The sequence below is a fragment of the Branchiostoma lanceolatum genome, chromosome 4 (assembly GCF_035083965.1).
Source record: "Branchiostoma lanceolatum isolate klBraLanc5 chromosome 4, klBraLanc5.hap2, whole genome shotgun sequence".
NCBI classification, from domain to species: Eukaryota; Metazoa; Chordata; class Leptocardii; order Amphioxiformes; family Branchiostomatidae; genus Branchiostoma; species Branchiostoma lanceolatum.
Genome location: NC_089725.1, coordinates 22,191,135 through 22,211,580, shown reverse-complemented (window position 1 = coordinate 22,211,580; position 20,446 = coordinate 22,191,135). Strand labels below are relative to the sequence as shown.

The 20,446-nt window shown below is 40.5% G+C and overlaps 1 protein-coding gene across 2 annotated transcripts in view; it reads right to left on the bottom strand.

The window, feature by feature from the left end:
* Positions 1-20,429, bottom strand: part of LOC136433361 (gephyrin-like) — a 27,084-nt gene extending 6,655 nt beyond the window's left edge. The window contains exons 1-21 of one of the 2 annotated variants that reach the window (XM_066425494.1): positions 20,312-20,429; positions 16,897-16,975; positions 16,561-16,618; positions 16,347-16,439; positions 15,850-15,944; positions 15,469-15,535; positions 15,000-15,188; positions 6,480-6,528; positions 6,107-6,238; positions 5,441-5,533; positions 5,162-5,217; positions 4,491-4,610; positions 4,157-4,215; positions 3,625-3,778; positions 3,114-3,235; positions 2,474-2,561; positions 2,134-2,207; positions 1,789-1,853; positions 1,204-1,307; positions 635-731; positions 16-150 (exon numbers count right to left, since the gene is read on the bottom strand). In XM_066425494.1, the coding sequence (XP_066281591.1) occupies positions 17-150; positions 635-731; positions 1,204-1,307; positions 1,789-1,853; positions 2,134-2,207; positions 2,474-2,561; positions 3,114-3,235; positions 3,625-3,778; positions 4,157-4,215; positions 4,491-4,610; positions 5,162-5,217; positions 5,441-5,533; positions 6,107-6,238; positions 6,480-6,528; positions 15,000-15,188; positions 15,469-15,535; positions 15,850-15,944; positions 16,347-16,439; positions 16,561-16,618; positions 16,897-16,975; positions 20,312-20,369 (1,986 nt within the window). In that variant the 5' untranslated portion in view covers positions 20,370-20,429 and the 3' untranslated portion in view covers position 16. Of the gene's footprint in view, positions 1-15; positions 151-634; positions 732-1,203; positions 1,308-1,788; positions 1,854-2,133; positions 2,208-2,473; positions 2,562-3,113; positions 3,236-3,624; positions 3,779-4,156; positions 4,216-4,490; positions 4,611-5,161; positions 5,218-5,440; positions 5,534-6,106; positions 6,239-6,479; positions 6,529-6,707; positions 11,819-12,048; positions 12,254-12,580; positions 13,611-14,999; positions 15,189-15,468; positions 15,536-15,849; positions 15,945-16,346; positions 16,440-16,560; positions 16,619-16,896; positions 16,976-20,311 lie in introns of those variants that run through there. The other variant, XM_066425493.1, reaches the window with a different exon arrangement.
* Between the last annotated feature and the right edge of the window lie 17 nt (positions 20,430-20,446).

Sequence of the window (20,446 nt, the reverse complement as noted above, 5' to 3'; positions counted from 1 at the left end):
GTACTTATGCGTTACCTCATAACCTGCTAATGATCATGGCATCGACCAGGTCTCCCTTTCGCATCATGGCCCGCTGGTCAGTACGAGGGGGTAGCACCAATAAGGCATTGGCCATGTGCATGCTCAGTAACCGGCTACTCATTTGGCTTCCTGCAAGAGTCCAAACAGAAAGACAATCATGCACTGGATAAGCAGTACAAAAGAACAATCTGACCAGCTTACAAGTACTAGTACAAGTTACGAGTACTGTAATTCTTGTTTCTTTCAGTGTAACTTTATGTTCACTGTTTTCAGGGTCACCTCTGTACCATGAACTTATCATCACCGTGAAAAAAACTGTTGTTATTATTTATGATTCCTTCACACATCCGTTCTGTAAATCTCTTGCCGCCACCGTGATGTTTAAGTTCAGTGAAAATGTCTATTTTCCGTACACCGCGAAATTTTGCTACCGTGAAAATAAAGTGAATTACAGTACTTAGTGTGATTAGATTTGTGATAGGCTGAGACAGAACTTTTGCAAAGGAGTCACTTCAGGTTGCATAATCATCTAAAATACCATACCAGACATCAGGTTGAATATATTTACATACATGTATATAGGTTAAGTTGCAAAAGTAACTTGTTTTCTAACCTGTACTGGTAGCCAATGGAATAGGGTCGTCTGGTGGCCAGTAGAGGGCAGCCCTGTGGTATTCCGGTCTGGGGTCCAGCTTCAGGTCTGACAAAAGCTGTGGACATGTCAGTTAAACAGTTAACACTGGAACAGCCATTCGGAAAACCTTTGGGAAAAACTAAACTAGATTTAGAAGTGTAGACCCCAAGGTCTACACTCTCAATCATTTGCAAAAACAAGATTATAATGCTTCCATCATTGCACCTCAATATTGCAATGCCATCTAAAACATTTGGCAATAGTGATATTTTAATTTTGCTTTGACATGTCGGATTTTATTTTTTTCACCGAGTGTCGTCCACTTTATTTTAAATTTATCTCCATCTGATTTAATGCATCATGTCTTGAACTGTATATACTCTTGGAAATCAACTTTTACAAGTTAAAGGGGCAAGTTGTCTTCAGACAAAATAGATAACTAAATTTCAACATTAGATTAACTGCAAACACAGGGGTTCAAAGAGACTTGGCCGCTTACAAAATGTACATCACAGCACAGTGCGGTATCACATGTAACAGGTGCTTACCATGGCCTTGACGGTGGTGAGTTTAGGTTCCATGAAGCCTGACATCTTCCTCAGCGTTGGAACCACAAACAGGTTACAAGTTACGATAGCTGACACAGGGTTCCCTGAGAAAGTCAGCCAGGACAAGAAGCATGGGTGAATAGGGGATGCAAAGTAAGGAGACTTGAGGAAACATTCAATACCATGCAAAGGTATTGTTTTTAAGTTTAGGCAAGGAGGTTTGTTTTGGTAACTCCCTCCATCTATACTATTTGATAAAAGATAACATATATGATGCATATTTTAGACCAGCATGGCATATTTACTAATTCTAGTCAGATTTATGCAGTGGTAGAGAAAAATGACATCAACCTTCTTAGTGCTGACCTCTGCATTTGGGTTTGTAGATGAGCCCAATATCAAACCTCGTAGATTGAGACGATTAAAGATTCAAACTACATGTACTATGCAACTTGTCCTGTAAATGCTGAGAGTGGACTCATCCTCTAGTACCACTATCTTTCACACTGCAGTCAGTTGGCAGGAAAGATGTCAGTTGCTAGGGACGAGTCCACTCTCTCAATATATCATGAAACTTTTACTGACCTGGCAATGCAAATAGCAACTTCTTCTGCCTACTATACTGTAGTGTGGCAAAAGTTGTTGGTTTCCTGCGAATGCGCATTGGAAAAAAAAACATAAATGGAAAAACAAAACATGTCAATGAACATGTTTAAGTCATAGAAACTTTTTACTAGTACTAGTTACAAAAATGCATGTATGCATTTTTCAAGGTACAGTTTATTGCTTTAGTTACAGTCAACATTAAAATTTGGAACATGTTAGCAAGTCTTCACATACCACAATATACTTCAAGTGCTATGTCATTCCAGCTGTTACAGGTAATCTCTGTGGATATGGAACAACTGCTGCTAAACTAAAGCCTCTTACCCTGGCTTCATAAACACTCTTCCAAAGTGGATGTGAGCATTAAGGTCCAGTTCCAGCACCTGCTTCAGGTAGTCCTGTACAAGGGAACATGTTTCAAGCATCACATTAGGCCTACAACAGGACAACAACATTGCACTGCTATCAATGTCTTAAACTGTGGTACTTCTACATGTGTAAGGGCTGATGGGAACGTGACAAAATATTCTGCTAAAGACACAATTGGAGTAATTATAAGACAGGATATCTCTGTTGTCACAGTCTGACAACCATCCATCATATTTCAGATATCATTATAATCAAAGAGAAACACAACTGCTGACACAGGAGGAGAGATATTCACCTTCTCCCCCATGGAGACACCTCCAGATGTAACAATCACATCTGCTCTGTTCAGGGAGTCTTGAAGCATTAGCAGCATCTCATTTGGACTGCAGAAGGGAGAACACACATCTACATGTAAAAATATGCATAATGCTAAAATGGAAAACGTTTTGTAAAAATCTCATCATTCTATGGCTGCATGCGGTATAGGACACTGGCAAAAGCTATAGCGTTATCTTAATATTTTGAAATGATGAAGGATGAAGAAATCCCAAACTTTACTTTAAGTGAGCCATCAATGAACATATATGGCTTCATGTAAAACACAATAACCACTTGGTCAGACACAAATGTGAACACACACAGGGAAACATGTAGAAGTGACCACCTCTACATAAAAACACCTGGCCAACGTGACCAATTTTTGGTGGTCCCTTAGATAAATTTTCCCATTGACAAAAACACTAAGAATTCTGTCTGTAGTGACCACCTGCACACATGGACCAGACCCTGAGGGTTCTTTTTGGAAAGTTGTTAACTGTAGCGTGATGTAAGATACCATGTTACCTATCAGGAGCCAAGGTACTATAGGCCCGCCAGGAAAATGTACATGCAGACATGATGTACAATGTGCACTACATGTATATATAGTATGTTACCTGTCAGGAGCGATGCCCATGTCCAGAGTAGGTAGCCCATGGTCCTGTAGGGCGGCCAGGAGAGTGGCCCTGTTGCTATCTCTGATCTGTCCTGGCTGGAGAGGCTCACCTGGATCCACAAGCTGGAACACAAATAGCCGTCTGTGGCTGTATTCTCCTGAGCTTGAGATGACTTACACTAATATTCCCAACAACAAGTATGCTGTTATGTATATGAGGCCTGTCCATTTGTTATCAGCAATATACACAAAAACAAGTATGTATACACGGTGTTATTCTGTTGAGCTGAGGTGTTCTGCACTAAAATGTTCCAGTATAGCTTGCGTTGGAGTTTCATATGATGTTTTGACAGTCATTCAACTCACCATAAATTGATTAATTAATAAAAAATGCTTTAAATTTATGAAACATCTATTACAAATAGAAAACAGTGATAAAAATGAAACAAAGGGACATGGTACAAATCCTGCTCAGTGCCCACATAAATTCAAAGTATTCACACAGAACCCACCTCATTCCCAGTAGACATGACGGCTACTATAGGGAGTTTGTACACCTCCACCTCCGTCACCCCCACAGCTGCCAGCAGACCCACGTCAGACGGACCCATGCGGATCCCCTTCTCAAGAACACGCTCGCTCTTCTTAATGTCACTTCCTGTTAGCCTGGTCAGCAGAAATGAACATGAAAACAATGGTCAGCAGGTGAGAGGGAAAACTAATGTGATCTACTGTCTTTCTGAAGTTTCTTACTCCTCTGTATTTCAATTATTATGACAGTTGATTTGAAACAGTCCTATAAAATCTTATGTGCCAACAACTTCCTGAAAGGTGTCATCATGAAACCTCATATGAATATTTATACATTCTTGTATCATGTGGTATAAAACATGTTAGCACCGGATCACTGTAGCTTGAGTTTAGGGTGGACAACACTTGATGTCCCACCTAAGGGAATTTTTTTCTACAACCTCCAAGTCATTAAGAAAATCCTTCCATCTCATTATATTTATCAATACTACAGAGGGGCATGACAGGTCTTACCTGACATCTTGTCCCTTTTTGACTGATGTTAAGATCCTAACTTGGACCTCCACAGCACCCTGCAACAAAAGCATTTGCACACTCAACTCAGACCACGCTAACAGAAATAATACATATGTTCATATCTAGACTGAATCTTAATATGATAAACCTATATGAAATTGGGAAACACTGTTGCAACATTCAATTAGACTGCCTCAGACTTTTCTTTATGTTGACTATGTACAGCTCAAATTTACTTTAAATTACAAAATGTTGGTATTGTTGCTGTCCACTTCCTTTCTACCTTAAGGTCAGAATCTAATTGAAAGAACAGTGAACAGTGCAGACTTACATCATCAGCCTCCTTGACCAGTTCTGTGTCCTCTACTTGTACTACAGCATCTGCTCCATCGGGCAGGGGGGCTCCAGTAGTGATTCTCATCACATGCCCACTCGTCACCTCATACTCAGGCTGGCAAATAGCAATACAGAGGATCAATCCTTCTCCAAACAGAAGCCCCACCCACAGCCTATACAATATACCTTCGGGACATGGGAAGGCTTGGCTAAAACAGGCTGAAATTTCCACTTTTAAGGGAGTGGCTTCTAATCAGCTGTCAGCCAATCAGAGAATTGCCTGAATGTTTTCTTTAGGTAAAGCCAATTCTCTGATCCACGCCCACAAAAGTACGAAATCTCAGAGCCCTCCCAAGGTATATTGCATAGGCCGCAGTAGGAAAATGGCTGTCAATACAATGTTTCAGTTGCCAAAGAGTAAACATGTACAGGAAAAGGGTTCAACTGACAAAACTAATCTTCATGAGATAGACCACGTAAACATTCAGCATCTTGAAGCCAGTAGCAGGACAAGACTAGGCATGATGCATCCCAGGCGGGAAATACTACAACTACACCAGTATGCAGTCTTAAGGATTTTAATGAAACTGTGGGTAGAACAATGTATTGCCTTCGTTTAAAAATCATACACACAAATACAAGCTTTAACAATAGTACAAAGCTTACCAGTGCACCAGCAGTTGTCTCGCCAATGACTACCCTGTCCCCGGGTCCATCAGCAGCTGTAAGACAAGATTTAGAACCATAGTAGACAAATAAGTAGGAAGAAAATACACAAGTCTTTGAACACAGCATCAATTTACCAGACAGAGAGAAATATGATACAATAATGGCTGTTGAATCAAGCTTTCACTTTGATGACAAAGTATGACATGATTGGGAAGCCCTCTTCCAGATCGTAATGTTACAACCGTATCGGTTTAAACTGATAGCATGAGTACTGACCCCTCACAGCATACCCATCCTTCATGGAGGCGGGAAAAGGTGGGAGGGGGTCCTGAGCAAAGACATCCTGGGCAAGCACCCGACTCAGCACATCTGCAGAGAGAAAAGCAGCTTTCAATGGTCCTGTGAACACAGCTAATGGGGAGAGGACACTGGTGTGTACCCTTTTATGGATAACAAGTTCTTTGTGGACAACTAAGTGTTTTATTCCAACCGACATTTCAGTTACTTCCTCAGGCAATACTTACTGACCATTTTGTTTGTCATCCACACAAAACCACATTAGAATATGCACACAAGCATAGCAAACAGGGTATAGTATAGTAAACAATGAGATCAGATAGTAAACAGACATCTGAAAATACACTTTTTATTTCATTATGTCACAAATGTGCAAATTAAAGTCACAGCTGAAAGAACATAATCCAGATTATCATCCAATACGAGGCTGAACAATTAACAAACATATCAATTTGCTAACCTGCTTGAAAAAAATCTCCAGTACAATAAGGGCACTGTCAATGGCTAGAAATACAAGTCAACAAATAAGTACATGGCTTCTAACAAAATTAGTCAGAAGGCTTTGAAATGGCATTTAACATACATATGTACATGAGTGCATTGTCTGAAATAGGAAGTGAGAGAACTCTGAACATTGTTACCAACCTCTGTAGTTGACAATCTCTGTGCCCAGTGTGTAAGCCTCATCCAGCACGATGTTTATGGCCTTCTCCATTGGGATGATGGCAAACGGTGAGGACCTGGGTCTCCTGGCAACCTTGGTTATGTCTATCCTACCTGGGATGTCACACACTGGTCAGTATTCATGGCGGGGTGTGCAACACAGACAGGTCAATGTTTTTAGAAACTGTAACTTTTGCTACATTCATTTTTTTCTGATATGGTGAAGAACATACCAGTATTTGTCCACATTACTATTTTTTCTGTTTGTACTTGACTTCTTAACCCAAGACTGTAATGACGATTCATCTGAGCCGACTTTATGTCAGTTAAGTGAATGAGTACCCATTGTACTTACTTTGCTTGTGGCTTTCCTTGCTGCTACTACTTCCATGACTCCCAGTACTCTGCAGAGAACAGTACGATGGTTGGAATCAATGTTTGTTGCCAATCATAGCCCAATCTTTCCCAACTGGAGGATGCGGAACATGCCACGAAGGTTAAAAACACTGTTGGCTGCTCTGATATCACTTAGGCCTGTATATAAAGTGAAATGATTATGCAAAGAGATGACAACAGTCCAAAATGGTTTGAAGATCTGATTTATTCAATTCTGCACTGTAAAGTGATTATGAATGTACTACACAACTGGCACAAGTGCCTGGGAAAGGCATACTTGTCCATTGTGGAAAATAACAGTTTACCATCATGGTGATCACAATGTACGTATGGATGAATGATGTGAAAATCAATCAGACTGGCCCTATGGTGTACACATCAGGACTTTATTGTCAAAAGAATGACAATGTTTTCTACTTTGAAACAAAAGTCAGGTGGCTAGATACATAATGTTACATATAGAAACAGATTCAATTGTCACTCATGCTGAAGTTAACAGCTGTTTGTCTGGCTCCTAAACATAACATGTGCTGGTTGGTTCTGAGTGTTATTCAACTCAACTCAACACACAACTTCAGGTGCTTTTTGTTTGCACCTTATTTTGAACAAAGCTTACTTTTAACAAGAAATGGCTAAGTGAAACTACCCTTGGATTTCAATCTGGACATAGCTTATCACAAAGAAAATCAGTTCCGCGAATCCCCTCCAATTTTCAAAATAACAAATTTCCAGTGGGTAAGCCCATACCTTCATTTACCAGCCTTCAGGTTAACCCTCCAAGTGTAAGGTAAATTTGTATGCCTCTTGTTAGCCTTGCAAGGCATATGTACTAGTAGGGCCGATCTAATTGACCATGAGATTTGACTAACAGGCCTTGGGCTGATTCGATTGTCCTGTGCCAAAGAAATGCATTTTTTTCCATTCTTAGTCTTTTCCATTCTTAGTCTTTCATTCTACAATTTTTCTCTTTCTGGGTGATCTTAATTTAATGCTATCTTCCAAAGAGTTTGCAGCTTTGTGATGACTTTAGCATGCGGATATGTTATTTTGTAAACAAGAGTACACACCAAGCCTGCTCTCGGGTGCTCTCTCACCCCCCTCTTAATCTGCAACCTTTTCTGCAAAACAGATAATTTTTAACTAACATTTTCCAACTAGATAAAAAAACAGAATGAGAACACATTCTTTACAATTCAATTATTCATTAGACTTGGAAAGTTACCTTCCAACTGAAATGAAGTTTGGGACACTTTGAAACAATCTGCCAATTTGGGATTTGACCTTTTTTTCTCTTTCCAAGTTGAAAGCTATATGTAATGAGTGTGGACTACACCATCCTGGTAGGTCTTGATGTCATGGTCACAATAATATGCTAGGTAGTATCAATACTCTTCATCAATACTGAAATTCCCCTGTTGTCTACAGAAAAAAACTTCATACTGTACATATTGTATTGCTGGACGCAAGCATTCCTGCTTTCCACAGAACAGCAGCTGACATGCATGTATATGTTTGTTCACTGCAACTATTCTTGTTCCTTGATAACTATTCAAATGCTTGGAGAGACATACGGACAGAAAAGTAGGTCTTGTATTATGTACCAGTATATATCAGGATGTTAGAAAACAAAAGACAACTGCAGACAGAGACACTGGTAGCACAAATTGCCATACATGTATTTACAGCAAAAATTGATAGAACATTAACATTCATGATTCATTGACATTAGTCCATTACTGTTAAAACACCATAGTAATGTACAGTTTACTTTCTAGCTTCTACAAACATGCTAATGTGAACTTTACAAGACCAGGGTAGAATTGTAGGACACTGTTCCTGCCGACTTTCCGATATCACTGTACAAGTTTTCTTCATGGCAAGTGTAGCAAATTTTATTTTAGTGGCTAAAATATGCATGTCTTCTTCTTATGAGCTAATAGAATGCTTTTGCCACAAGGACTATTATCTTAATGTCCATCTAAATTTTGACATATTTAAAAAAGCCATGAAATCAAAGAGTCCATACTACATGGGCCTACAGTGATTACATTGAAGAATAACTTTGTACCAAATTCTATGAAGGAACAAGATCAAAATTCTTACGTTGCTGTACATATTACCTACAATATGTATTATTGTATATTACCTACATGTACAGTAGTCATGGACAAATAGCTGAAGAAGTCACAGACAGTGGTTGCAGCACCATTCTACTGTCTGTGCATCCTCTTTTATCAGTAGATAAGCTAGAATTATTACCACTACGGTACTACCACCACATTTACAACATCATGCTGGCAAAGTTGGCTTTCTTTACAACATTGAATTCAGATGAAGTAAAAAAAAATGTTGTCTGCTATATTGAGACATAGATTACAATTCAACAGTCCAGCAGATCTAATACTACATGTGCATTATGCTTATTTACTCTATACATGTAATTAACATCTACAATTGCAGCAAAATTTCATCCACACAGTTCTTCGTTACATTCGTTTCATTACATTTACCCTGACATTAAAAGCATTTACTATGATCTACATGCACTTAACTACACTTTATAGAATTCATGATTCATAAGACCATAAAAAAACTTTTCTACAAAAACCTTTGAGTTCTGCTCCGCTGACACATTTATATAATGCACAAAGTTGAGACTAAAACATTGAAAGTTGAATCACAACTTCTCTATACTTAATGTCATATCTTTCCAGCCTTGTAAATGTATGTGTAACACACAAGTCTAAAAACAGCAGCTATACAATAAAAATATGTAGCTTAGCCCATCCCCATTCATGTTCTAAAAGAAGGCCTGCTCTGTTGATAAAAAGAAATTCTTGCCAGTCACAACAATAGTAGGCACCATTGGTGAACAGCTATCCTTAACAGGTTGTTGACTATGTCTGTTCCAATAAGCTACTAGTTCCTAAATTGCCACTGGCAATTTCTACTTGTTATCACAAATTCTCATTAAAGAATGCTGGATTTAAAACTCTGTTGACCAAAGCATTAATATTTGGGATGATTGAGCATTTATTATTATACATTACATTGTATCTTATTGAATAATTTGCATCTAATTGACCATTTTGTCTGTCACCAATTCTAATTTGGACAGAAAATGCCCATTTAAACAAATTTACATTAAAATCAATTATAGATTTATACAGATTGATTGCTAGACCTAGACAATAATTGATAAAACAATTGGACAAGACTACTCTATGACATTAATATTAAAATTGCAATTTCCTTTAAAATGTTCAGTAAATTCAACTTTGCAGTGACTGTCACATAACCATCATGAAAGGAGCTGGTACACAAGAAATGCAAGATATTGTGTTGCCAACTGTATTTCTTCAGGATTAAAAAGTTTCAAAGTCAGTCTTCATACCTATTTCAACATTTATAGCAGTGATTTATACATGATAAATATTGATTTTACTGAAATATATTGTATGTAAGGCTACAAGCGAAAACTGACAATATGCACAGCTTCTTTTCTAAGAAATGGTTGAATCTTTCTTGAATACCAAAGTTCCATTCTAATTTCTGAGGAATGTTTTCAATTCAGTAGCTTTGGATTTCATACATTTCCGAATGGCTATCTCTGTTTTGTTACTGCAAAAGCTGTTTTCAATTTTTCTTGATTGGTCATATCCCTAATATGTAAAATCTGTTCTGTAATTCCTCAGTAGTTAGGTTAAAATCTTGTAAAAAAAGTTCCCAAATAGTTTTGCCCTACGCCAATCCTGAACACTGCGGTTAGAAATGACAGGTTGAAAATGTAGAATAAAAGAATGGATCGTAAAATACTTCACAAATTTCACACAGACAGCAAGAAATGGCTATCACCTCTATGATCCTGTGTCAGACCTAGCAATATCACAACTTAGTAGTATAGACCAGCCAATTCAAATTGTCTAAAAATGTAAAAGAAAATGAAGAATTTTTCTTCATCATTCATAAAATATCTCCCTGACCAAATACCCTAGACCCTAGGTTTAAATAACAAAGGAAAGGTTGGTGTTGCCCCCCATGTGTGGTGATCATATGTCTGCAAGAGGGACTTGAAGGCTCTAGATATTGATACGGAGCACTGGGAGGACCTTGCAAGTGACCGTTCCAGATGGAGATGCACACTGTCCAGACAGCTCAAATCAGGAGATGCAAGACTGATGCACAGGGAAGAAGAAAAGCGGATCCACAGAAAAGAGCCTTGCAACAGAACTGAGTCAGCTTACAGATGGGATTTTTGTGGCAGAGACTCCCATTCTCGTATAGGGTTGTTTAGCCATAGACGATGCTGTAGGGCTGCTGTGAATTAGGATTTTACCATGGTCAATACTGACCGACGGAGGCCATATAGTAGTGATCATACCAATCCACTCACTGGCATTTAATGAATTTTGTTTATGTTCATGATAAACAAAACCTGTGATTCTTGTTTCAAAAGTTTACTTGCAAGAGGAAAGTCAAATTCTACCATTGAGTTTCCCCAGTATATACAAGCATTAACCATTGACTGGTAGTTTGTGTATCAACTATCCAACTGTATCCTGGTCCTCATATGTAGCCAGTATCAAAGACCCAATGACACTAAAACCATTGCTACCCGAGTTCTCATTGCTTCTGATCATCGCTCCATCCTGTATCTGAGCCTCCATATCATTTTCCTCATCCGACCCTCCTGTGTCAATCATCTGTAACCCTCCAGATATCTCAGGCTTAGACTGAGACTCAGGCAGAGGTGAAGCTGCCAGGTTCAGTTTAGAACTCAACTCATACCCCTCCCCTTGTTGCTCATGTGTCAGTGACGACTTCCCGTCCATCTGTGGCTCCTGGGTAGTTAACATGCCACCACACCCTTCATTTGCACCTGCCCCTTCCTGACTCGACAGCAGCTCGAACATGTTGTCACTGTGATGTTGTGAACGTCTGTTTCTGGGAGCAGAGTAGTGCCGACGGTGCTTCTTACGAGGTTTGGGGACTTCGTCTTCCACCTCCTTCATCTCTTCCCCCTCCTCCTCCTCCTCCTCTTCTTGCTCTTCCTCCTCCTCCTCCTCCTCCTCAACTTCCCCGCCCTCATCCTGATCTTCTTGCTCCTGTTTTAATTTCTTTTTTGATCTCTTCCGTCCTGGCTTGCTACGAGCATCATAGCTGCTCTCCCGCCGGCGTTTTTTCATGCTGGATACGAAGTAGCAGATTTTCTTCTTGGACGGTGTCTTGCCCCTGTCTACCTCGGGGTGGTGCTGGATCACCTCATAGATGTCTGACGTTGACTTCTCCTTATTCAGGCTGTAGAACAAAAAATGGTCATGGCATTTATTGAGGGGCTTTTGCTGTCTTTGTAATAATTCCTATTTTGAGAAGTCCCTTTAAAATAGACAATATCAGCCACAAATTCATTGTCCTTAGTCCACCTTCAGTTGGTGTTATGAATTTCTCACTGCACATTAAAAATAACAGTTACACTTGTAGTATATACACCTGTACTACCATGAAGAAAAAGATCCACAGATTCCTACCTGTAGTCCACGATCAAGTCCCTGGTGTCTTCATCCACCTTGAGTTTCTCCTTGGGTGGAGGCACCCATGGGAAGGGGCAGTCTAGGGGCAGGTGGCTGCCTGTCACACGCACACGCCAGTTCTCCAGGTCACTCAGGAACAGCTTCAGTGTGATCATCAGGGTACAGTTGTGCCGGTCCTGTTTGTGGGCCATGCCCTTACAACCTGGGGCACGGATAATATCAATGTCAGAAAGAAATGCCATTTATCACATGTATCTTCTTGATAGTTAACCTTCAAAGGTACATCATATTTCTTGTATTGGAATAAAATTTGATCTTTCTTCATAACTTTCAGAGGCAGTTCTTTAGTAACAGGAATTGTGATGATGAATGCTTTCTCATCTACTCTATGACAAATCTGGCCCTCCATTAAAATTACAACACACTTTAGCCAGAACTTGGGTGAATCCAGTATAGCCAAAACATGAAAAGTGCAGCAGCAAGCAGACCTTCAGCAAAAGTGAGTTTTCCATGCAGAGAAAGTCCTTACCTTCATTGCACTTGCCATAGCCGCCACACTTGCGGAGACAGTTGCCATGTCCAGGACACCACAGGTACCAGGCCACCACATACTCATCCCGAGCCTTGCCTTCCTTGACTAGCTGGATACGTTTGCTGCCTTCTTCTGTTGGTACAAAGTAGTCATCATAACGGCAGCGTTCGTGGATTACTTTCCCTCGTTGCCAGTTTCCTTTGTCCACGGCATTGTTCTGTCTCTGCATGCCTACAAGGTTTCTCTTGACGTCACGTTTTCCCCGGTTCAGACTGATCTCCTTCAGACCATCACGAGCCATCAAGAAAGTCTTCAAAGGCTGCCCTACCCCAATGTACTCATATTCATCCCCCGCTTTTTTACTTTTTCTTCGTTTTGATGCTGAGGACTTTGCTGCTTGAGAGCGATGCCCCTGCTTTGAAGGGGAAAAGTTCAGAGAGTATTTCCGTGGAATAGGTTTCCTCTGTGGGGTGGAAGTCTGCGTTTTTTCTAAGTTTGCCCTATTTTCACCTTTCTTGTTAGATTCTTCATCTGAGTCATTAAAATCATATATGTCTATATTTTTTTCTTCATCCTTGACGTCAGCTTGCTCCTGATTTCTGCTCCCAAAGGGAAGAGTTCTCAGGGCTACTTCTCTGTCACTGGACATGTCACCCTCCTGTGCTTCCTCCCCTCTTCCCTCCACACTGTCCTCCCCCACAGGAGCGAAGTGAACATGGCGGGGAGTCTCTGTCTCCTCAGCACTGTTGGCAGCTGTGGGCTGGACATCTGCCGTGCTGACCTCCTTCCCGCCATGCAGAGAGCTCAGCTCACACTCGATCCGCTGCAGCTCTTGGAATGCCGAAGTCTCGTCTGCTCTTGCCTCCTGCATCTGGCTCCCACCCTGGCTTACCTCATCCGGAGCTTCTGCGGAGTCATTCCCCTTCCTGTCTTTAGCTAGCATCCCCGCAGGCAGGGCCATGATAGGGTATACCTGGCTGTCAGCTGGTGTTCTGGAGCACACCTGGCTGAGCTCAGTCACCATCGCCTGTTGGCATGTGGGCAGATGTCAAGCTTACAACACTTCATCTACCACAGGTGACTGTCACCTCCGGCCGACCGTGTGCCCGCAGCAAGCCTCCCGAGCAGCAGGGTCAAACCTGCACGTTTATTCTGGCCTACCTACAACCCCAGGGCTCGGGGAGGGGCATTCATAATGGTTCCTGTATGCAATGTACAGTGTGGGGAGGTCTACATACTGGACTGAACTCAGAGGAAAAACGTTTCTAAAAAGTTTCAAAGTTGTGGAACTTGGTGAGTTAGTACGACTATCTACCTAATATCCATGTCGGGAGACATACTCTCCTAGTCAATCATGGACCTACTTATGACACAATGAGACTGCCATTGCATACAACATTATGAATGCCCCATTTCCACAATGAGAAATTGTCTACCATGATAGAGAACTTCTCAGTCAGACTATGTTATGTTTGTTTCTCCAAAAACACAGGAGGCTTGTTGAGCGCAGCATCAGCAGGCAGCAGTGACAGAACATCCTAACTACAAATCAACAGCTATTGTTCTAGATAGTTGAACAATGTTTACAGCTATAGTCTACAGGCCCACTCTACTTCACTGCATGGTCATGATGCTGACAAAGACTGTGGTTCACCATTACATGGCATCTCTGACCAGTGGTATTACAGGCCTGACTCTGACTGCACTCTTATGGAAATGGGACATCGTTGAATGTTGTATACACCTCCAAGTCACATGTACACTAATGTATACTAAGTAGTCAGCTTGAATTTCTGACTATACTGAGGTGCAGTCGTTTTAAGAGAATAGCTGTCCAATATGGATTTAGTCGAGCAGTATATGTCAGTCATTCTGGCTTAATTATGGGGAAATCTTGTTACAAATGTTTTCAATCTCAATTCTTTCTGACTGACTTTTGCAAACACAGCACCATAGGAAATAGAGTGGGCCTTTAAAATGCATGTCTCATCAGTGGAGTACAATATCATATTACCTTTCAACATGCTGTTGTATGGAACCTACAGGTTTCCTTTAGCCAAAGTAGGGAAATACAGGAACTACACTGACATTGCATATCCCTCCCGACATGGACATACCAGACCTAAGCTAAATACAAGTGTTCCACAAACCTTTCCATTGCCAGCAAAACAGGAATATTCTTGTGCATTTGTCTTTGAAGTTTGATAGTTTTTTTCTTTTTAACTGAACATAATCGAAAACTGCAGGAAGAAACAAAAGGGCAATACTGTGTGCTGTGTGCATAGGTGTATGTGTTTGTTTGCTGAGCACCTCTTACTTTTACAAGATAATACATGTACTTAGGACAACTGCAAGTCACTAAACCAAGACCTAGAAGTGCGTGGACTGCACCACTGGCAGAGTGAACAGCACTTACATGCATAGATGTGGCACTGACTGTGGCGGGGGAGTCGGTGCTGCCCGCCGGTGTTCTGCTGTTCTCAGCGGTGGCGGACATGGAGTCCCCTGTGTTCATGGCATTGTGTGTGACTTGTATGTTCTGTCTGTGGTCTGCCAGTAGGTCCAAGGCATGAGGTAACGCTGGTAGAACAAAGTGGAAGCACTCCTGCCAAGTGAAACAGTCGTGTGAGTAAATCTATTCCTCAGGTGATTTTCAATGATAAACATCCATTTTCAAATAAATGATAAGCTTCTGACTGAAAGGCTAAACTTCAACAAATCTATTACAAGGATAAAAAACACCTGACCATGGAACTGAGATGGAGCAAACACTAGTAGTCCATTTAAAAATGATGCTTTGTTATAAAAGTTTAATTGCTCTGTATCAAATACTTTAGTAGATACAAGACCATGATAAGAGACTGTTTGATCATCGAATATCTCACCTGTGAGCCCTTTTTACTGCCTGGTAGGTTGATAATAAGTGTGTTTTTCCTGATTCCACACACAGGCCTGGATATGAAAACAAGAACAAGTTACCCCTCAAAATATTGCAGGAGATAGGGCACATTATACCTTGCAATTTGGTGAATAAGGCATGCATACATGCATACATGACGACACACACACACACAAATAGATATTTTCTTTTTTTTAGTTGAGAACACTTATTACATTATGCTTATTGGACAAAAATTATAACTTCACAAGAAAAAGTTGTATCTATATTTTCCACACAATGTCACCACCCAGCACCCACTCTTGGTTTGTTGCTGATAGGTTTGCCATCAGTTTACACTGCAATCTGTATACACAACTCAACTCACCTGGAAAGCATTGCCAATGGTGTAACATTTAAGGACCCCATCAGCATCGCTACTGCCATGCCTGGGGCTTCCTTCTCTATCACATCCTTGGTGGCCTGAGGACACAGCAGCCAACAACATCCATCATTCTTCAGTCTCTATCATTTACCAATTTGACATCATGTAATGGAAATAACCTATCCAAAGTAGACAGGAATATAAACTTAGCTTGTGTTGGGTGTCTGGTTAGTTAAAACCTGCCAATTTCCTGAATTAATTTAATTGCCTGCCATTACAAAAAACAGCCTTGCTCCCTTTGTTACCTGCTATACTGCCGTTACAAAGGAACAACTATCCAGTGCATGTACATCACCCTCATACCACATGGTCATGCAAGTTTGAACCCTGTTTAACATAGCAGTAACCAAGACCTCTCCTGCACCATCAAGTGCAAGTTGAACATGATAAATATAAAAAAAGAATCTAAGTGTCCAACATTGACAGACAGCAGCACATACCTCCGGGGTGACGTCCCGCGGGGAGAATCCTGTCCCACCTGTGGTCAGGATCAAGTTTATCCGCAGGACATCTGACCATTCAAGAAGGGTGTCCTGTAACAACAAAATGTCAAAATCATCCACTGTCCTAGATCAACAATTGCTATCAAGAGCCAGAGAAGACATTTCTTTTCCCGTCATTGTCTTAAATGGAGAATTTGATGATTCTGCTCACCTTGATTTCCTGGAAGTCATCTGGAACACACTTCTGGACTGTCACAATCCCCGCCAACCTAGGGAAGGAACAGCACAAGTCACGACCTGCTTATAAACAACAATGTGGTGCACTGCCTTATAACATTACCAATGACACCTGGGAACCAGTTGAACCAAATATTACTACATAGCATGTGGATTGGACGAAGTTGAAAATACCTAGACCAGCTTACTGCCTTTGGTGACTTGAGACAGAGACTGGTTGGTCCCATCACATAATCCCTGTGTACATAAAATGAACAATAATAGCACATCTAATCTCATGTGTTTATTTAACTCTAAAAATATAGCTGACCTGTCTGGGTCCTCCACTAGCTGCTTCAGGTTGGGCCCACTCTTATCTTCCGCCAGGTTACGATAACAGCTGTCACTCACTTCAAAAAGAAATGAAACATGTCACTTCAAGTTGGAGTCTGCACAGCACATTGATTCTCATTACTGTTAGTTCACTTGCATAGACAAAAGTACATGTTGTACTCTGAATTTGTAGTTAGAAACTAAATGTCCTCCCCAACTGTCCTAGAGATGCAGCACATTTTTATCATCAACATGCTTGCAGTTCAATAATTTAACATCCCACTCTTTTGTGCAGGTACATCAATTGCAATTACTCTATGCCTTGTACAAGGTCAAGCTTAAAACAATATACTAGTAGTGTTTTCTGTTGATACAAATCAACAAACAAGTGAATTTCCCATGATTCATGTTAGTTTTTCTGTAATATTCAACGCTGGTCAATTGTATAATATAGCTATTACCAGATTATATGTTAGAATCACTAATATTTACAGTTTGAATTAAATAATAATAGCTTGCTTCACACCCCTTGACCCTGCATTTCTCTTCTCATTATGCAATAACACCTATCTGTGCTGCAAACACAATCCACTTTCACCTTTTCACGGTCCAGAAATCACATGCTCGAAATAGACCAATCAGAAATCAATAGTGGTATACATTCCCCATGCACTCTCATTCCAGATGACCAAATCCAGCTGTACTGATCATTTCCAGGCTTAGAAAGTTGTTCTTCCTAGCAAAGATTCAGTAGATTTCATAAACCAACACTTCGAAAAACAGTGCAATTTTGACATTTATTTTCAATGTCTTTAGCTCTGGGTACCTTTCTGACTTAGAGTGTAACAGCCAAAGGCCATCATTTCTTCAGTTGGTCTGAGGTCCCATGAATCTCCTTCCCACTACCTTACTAAGCAAAATACCCAACGGCTATGGGTCCGTCATCCAGACAAGTTACAAAGGTGGCCTGAGGGCACAGCATTCTCATTCAGGACCTGAATATACACAAAGCTGGGATAGTGACCTTATTATGTCCACTGTGCTGCATAAATGAATTTGGCAAGGACAACCGTTGGGACATTTGGCCAATGAACAAGGATTAAGCAGCGTCCATCAAAACCTCATTGCATCCATCATCGTGTTCCACGGAGCCATTGATGTAGTATGGATGCATACCAGTGCACCTTAAAATCAATAAAGTCTTCTAATGTGTCCTGCATAATTGTTCTACGATCCGAAAAACTATATCCGTAACTGACAGGATTGAAAACTCAGGAACAATGAAGAAAATAGTGAAAAACAGTCTTACCCTGAGTCTCAATGAGATAAAACACTGCATCTGTGTGTATCCTGAGGTCCTGATATTCAAATATTAGGACATGGCTTAATATAATAAGACAAGACCTTCTGTACACTAAAAAGAAATCATGCACAATATAGACTATACATCATGCCTAAAATTAAAGAATTGAATGGTGGAGTAGGGTTGAGAGGCACACAACATGTAGTGCACAAAAAGAGGAATGTGTGTAAAGCCTCAGGGCACCTGTAAATGCTGTCTTATGGTATGCATGTAAAAGTTGTAGAACTGGAGCAGCATTACTGTCATACTCGCCTGTAGTGGGCATTCATCGTAAAACCAAAGTGGTGAGTGCTAGCGCTGAAGGTGCTAGAAATCTAGGACAATCGGGAGGAATTCTCCCCGCCAAAGTTTACAATTTCTAATCTAACCCCCTAAAACTTAAAAGCCAATTTCCCACATGAGGCTAAATTCATCTCAAAACTATAAATACATACCATATACAAACAACTATATATCATTGATTCTTATGCAACTTGGGAATGTTTTTTTTTTCAGTTTTAAGACAATTATGTTGACAAAATGAAGACATGGAGAGTTTAAGGACTTGTCTGTCTTGTCTAATACAAGAATGTAACTTGTACTTAGTAAGATTAACTAAAAATGCAAAATTTAGACTGATTCACACACAGTATAAGTATATTCAGTAATTTTCATATTTCCAAATTACAGAGTAACATCACAAAACTGATCATCACACAGGTAAGTAAACCTTACATAATGAGAGCCATTGAGAGGTATCAAAGCACTTTTGTTTCTAACACCAGTCAAGTAGCAACAGCATGCATGATCAGAATGTAATGCTCTTTTCCATCTCTTGCCACATGTGGCAATAATTTGCCAAGACTGGGTATCAATGTACCATGGGAAATATCAGATGGTAGTGATTCAGGTTTAGTTCCAACATTTCAACACTGTCATCAAGCTTTAGGATGAAGAACTTCAAGAGGGATGATCTTAATTGTCCTGATTCTTACGTAGTGCTTGTGAGTTGTGGATGATGGACAGATAACAACTTTTCATCCTCTTATCTTCCACATGTCAATCTGAAAATGGCTCTTATTAGCCTTAATTTTATAACAAAGATAGATGCCAGATCCTGGTCACCCTCACATTTGGCAACTTCTAATGAGCTGTCTGGATTAAAATATGGTTCTTTATTGAAACTGCTGTTTGGAAGACTATGATAAAATAATAAAGGATACAAGTCTTTGAAGTCTTTCCTGCTCTGATCTTCAAATCGTAGATAAAACTGACCATAGTTATGGTAGCAAGTTTTATACCAGAGACAACCAGAGCTGTAACTCGTCTTCCTGTCTATACCTATAGCGTATGTGACTCCATGATCAATCTGGATATATTTATGGATGTGTAGTTGGATCTCAGCTGACATATAGACCTGAACATTAGACGTTCTATTACACAATACGATGGACTCTGATCTACAAAACTAAGCACACAAATTATTCCTGGGGCACACTGCTGTGATAGTAAAGTGACAGTGAAAATATGCTCCACCCTGAAGCTATTAGGGTGGATCTTACATCATTTCGACGCTATTAAAGTGAACTGGTGAGAGGCGTTGCCACAAGCTAGTAATATAAAAGTATAGTTTGATGCGTTCATAATTAGGTTAGTCATGGAGTCCTCAGCACACAAAACATGCAAAACCAAGGAGGTTCACCAAAACGTACCAATTTTAGGGATGTCAAACAAACAGCTCAATTTTCTTTATCATATTTTACTGCGAATCGTAACCGCATTGTCCACCTTGATATACCATAACTGCTTGAAAAAGTTTGCGGGTGATCCCCGGGACAGCGTTAGAGTGGACCGCAATCATCCACTGGGTCTAGCAGAAAATGCTCATCAGCGGGAACCCTCCCATCCCCTGCACCGGGAGTCTGGACTCAAAGTCTGGACCGAGCCCCAACAAAATGCTCTTCATCTGGACCAGATTGTGAGTCCAGGGCCGATAGATTTAGTTCATTAGATAGCTCTTATATATGAGTTTCTCGGTGTAACACTAACTATGGTGGAAAGCGGCGTATACCTGTTAAGATGCCGACAGTGACCCTGATCTCGGCTTCCCCCTCCTCCAGAGCCGCCATTTTGGCTCCTTCCGTGCAGCCTTTGCGAAATCTCGTGCCAAATCAATGAAACTGATAGATCTCGCACATGCTCGCGA